Genomic DNA, 3,607 nt, shown 5'->3' with positions numbered 1-3,607 from the left:
ATAAAGTGGGTACTGGAGACATACAGGTAGGGAAAAATGCAAAAGCAAAAAACTAAAAATCAAAATAAAAAAATAACAAGACCATCCTAAATACTTAAAAAATAAATATCTTGGTCATTATTGACACCTTGATTACACGCACTAGTCCACAGGATCACAGTCTGCCCCAAAGACTGTCAGCCAATGACTCTCACCCCTCCTGTGTCCCTTGGCAAGGGCATTGGACACGCTATAGTCTGTATCTTCATTGTAAGTTGCCATCTCTGCCCAGTTGTCCCATGNGTGGAGGGGGTGGGGCCCCATCCCCCTCCCACCCCCCGCCGCTCCCTAGCCGTGTGCAGAATCAGCAAGAGGCAGGAGGGTCTTCTCCAGTTCCTATGCCCGCTAAAGTGCTTTGGGGTAGGTGGCCAAGGAGTAAGGCTGGGGGAAAGGGGAGAGGCACTGAGGGAGGGGAAGGCCAATCCAACACCCGGGGCCAGAGAGGCGGCCCCTCAGAGTTTCTGAGGCGTCTGCTCGGTTCGCACTTGCTGCAGCACCACCTCTTTGGCTGGGGACCCACACTTGTACTCCAGCTCGGCCCGCATGGCGCCTTGCTTCTTGCGCAGGTGGCACAGAAGCGCCAAAAGAGCTACAACCAGAGACAGGCTGGCGATGGAGATGCCGATGAGCACTCCAGAATGCAGGGGCCCTACCGGCGAGGGGGTGGAGGTGGCGCCAGGAGTCGGGCTGACCGGGGGCTCCCCAGAGCCGATGTCACTGTCACTCTCATTGTCACCGTTCAGCTTGATGGGGTCACAGTCAATGGCAACCTGGCCGGCAAATAGCGAGTCAGGCCCGCAGATGCACTCGTAAGTGCCAGGGAGATTGCGGCACTCATCGGGGCAGTCTCCATTCTCGCACTCATCGATGTCCGTGCACATGTAGCCATCGTCCAGGATGTAGCCATCCGGGCACTGGCAGGAATCCGGGTTGTTGGGATCGCAGTCAGCTGGGCATGTAGTCTGGTTGCAGAACATCTGGCACCTGTGCGGGTCCTGAGGGCTGGGTACGAAGCCCTCCGCGCAGATGCAGCGATAGTCAGTCTGGCCCACGGACTGGCACTGGTACTCGCAGTTACTCCCGAAGCACGGGTCCACTGGCTCCACGCATTCGCCGTCCACCATGTCATAGCCCGGGTAGCAGAGGCAGGTGAAGGCGCCCTGCGTATTAACACATTCCTGTGGGCAGGGACTGGGCACCTGGATGCAGTCGTCCACGTCCTCGCACCGGTGCTGGTCTGCAGCCAGCTGGTAGCCGGTCTCACACATGCACAAGTAGGAACCAGGCACGTCTGGGTTGGGAACGCAGAAATGCTCGCAGAGGTCGTGGCAGGACTGCTCCGCGGACGCAGCAGCGCAGGAGCGCCCGTCCGCCTGCAGGGCGGCGTCAGCGGGGCAGAGGCAGTGCGAAGTCCCGGCGCTCCGGTTGCAAGTGTGCTCGCAGCCGCCGTTCTCCACGCTGCAGTCCCAGGCGCCAGGCGCTTCCCGGCCCCAGCGCGCCTCGGACTCTCCCCCCGGCGCCGCGCACTCCAGCTCCACCCCGAAGGGCTCTACAGCAGCGGAGCTACCCACCGGCAGCGCCTGGAAGTCCGCGCCAAGGGCCCGGAACGGGGTGCTGTAGGTGATCGCTACGCCGGGGGCCGCCACCGAGCCAGAGTCCACGAGTAGGGGCCTGCAGGAGGCTGCGAAGTGGAACTCGCAGAGGAAACCATCGGCCTCCGCGTCACACTGCTGCTCCTCCCAGGCCGGCTCGCCGGATGCTAGGGCCCCGGCTTCGGAGACAGCGACGCACAGGGGACCGCAGAGAGTCGTCCCGTCGACCTGGAGCCGCGCCCACCTGCTGTAGCTGGTGCGGTTGTCGCCGGTAACCCACTGGAAGCCGCGCAAGGGCCCGAGTCGCCCGGGGTCGTCGCAGCCGTGCTGGAGTTGCAGGCCGATCCAGAGGCGCGGGCTGTCGCCGCTGTCGCCGCTCAGTAGCAGGGAAATGACATCAGCCGCCACTGAAGAGCGCACGGTCATCAGGTGGCCCCCCAGCTGCTCGCAGGCCTGGCTGGCGGCGAAGAAGGTGGCAGGGCCCGAGAAGAGCGCGAAGCAGTCGTGCTCCACGCACTGGCTGCCGCGTGGCTGCGGCCCTGGGGGCGCGGGGAGCCCCAGGCCAGCGGGGGCCAGAACGCCGAGGAGCAGTACTCGGAGCATGCTGTCCCGGCACGCCGCGTGCAGGCGCCTGGGAGAGCGCAAGCGCCGCGACGGGGCCCAAGCCCGATAGGGGCTCAGAGGCGCAGGGCGCCGCTGGCGACAGCCGCTTGCGTTGGTTCCAGCCCAGACGCGCCCAGCCGCGGCGCGCAGCCCTGCAGAGGCGGCCTCTGACATGCCGGCGGGCTAGGGCCCGGGTTTATAAGTGCGCGGCCCTCCCTCCTGAACGTTCGGGAAAAGGAAGGAAGTGCCTGGTGGGAAGGGCTGATGCTGCATTCTCGGATTACTGGGTTCTCCGGACGCCTTGTGCCCGCCCTCGCGCCTGGGATCACCTCTCGGGGATGAGTAAACCCGGCCGGGGCGCTGGGAGGTCCCTGGGCTAGACCGCTAGGCGCAGGCGCCGCGGGAAGACAGCACCTCTGTCAGTTACACAAGTGTCCGCCCCTGCCACTAGGGCCCTCAGGCTTGCAGTCCTAAACGGGTCTTAATCCGCAGCCCCTCCTAATCTCTTGGTCCTGTTTCTTTTTCTTATAAATGTATTGTTACCACCGGTATCAAGGGAAGTCTGGATTGCAGAACCCTGGGAAATGGAGACAGAGGAGGAGGGTTTTGAACGAGGGGTGGGGGGGAGTAGAGCCCAGAACCTGTCGGGCTCTTAGAGGGAGGTGCCCGCCAAGAAGGGGATCTGGGGAGGAGCTACCAAGAGCTTGGACTTCTCTGAAGAAACAATCGCTAGAAGAGAGCTGGACCCTGCCCGGGGCGCCTAGCGCAGGAGACGGGTGCGCACCACCCCAGCGGACAGAGGGTGTGGCTGGCGCGAGGATGGGCAGAGGGGGAAGACTGGCCTAACATCAGCGCCCCCCCGCGCACAAGCCAGAACCCCCGGGTGCCTGAGCGCGAGCTGTCCGGCTGGATCTCATCTCGTCGCGTGGGAAAGTCGCAAGGATACTGTCAGGGCTCCAAGGTCTTGTCACCCTTCGGAAGCAGCGTCCGCGAATTCCTACAGAGCTCTGTAGGGGTGGGCGAGTTGGGGAGCGCGCTAGCCTGCTTGGCCTGTTTTAGTCCGGCTTCACAGAGGGATAGTCCGTGTCGCACCCCAAAAGGGGCACACGAGGGCCCTCGTGGGAAGGCTCTGCGATCTCCAAGCCGATCCCACTCGGGACTGTTAAGGGTTTTTGCACTTGGCTGAGAGGTCGGAGTGACATAAAGGTGCATATAAATGTCACTTGCGTTGCAGAAGAGCGGTTGTGCGGACGGACAGGGTGGGGAGAGCAGCGAGGAAGAGATGAGAATCTGTCACTTTCGCGACCTTTTCCGCTTATTCACTTACCAAGAATGCCGGGGGGTGGTTCCAAAACTAACGGAGTGACAAACTT

General features: G+C 62.7%; 1 protein-coding gene across 1 annotated transcript; it reads right to left on the bottom strand.

The window, feature by feature from the left end:
- Positions 1-306: 306 nt before the first annotated feature.
- THBD (thrombomodulin) lies at positions 307-2,406 on the bottom strand. The gene has a single exon (XM_077745490.1). The coding sequence runs from the start codon at positions 2,232-2,234 to the stop codon at positions 492-494; it is 1,743 nt and encodes a 580-aa protein (XP_077601616.1). The 5' UTR covers positions 2,235-2,406; the 3' UTR covers positions 307-491.
- Positions 2,407-3,607: the final 1,201 nt, after the last annotated feature.

The sequence above is a fragment of the Crocuta crocuta genome, unplaced genomic scaffold (assembly GCF_008692635.1).
Source record: "Crocuta crocuta isolate KB4526 unplaced genomic scaffold, BGI_CrCroc_1.0 scaffold178, whole genome shotgun sequence".
In the NCBI taxonomy this organism is placed as follows: domain Eukaryota; kingdom Metazoa; phylum Chordata; class Mammalia; order Carnivora; family Hyaenidae; genus Crocuta; species Crocuta crocuta.
The sequence above is the reverse complement of the archived record's forward strand: the minus strand, read 5'-3'. Positions and strand labels throughout refer to the sequence as shown.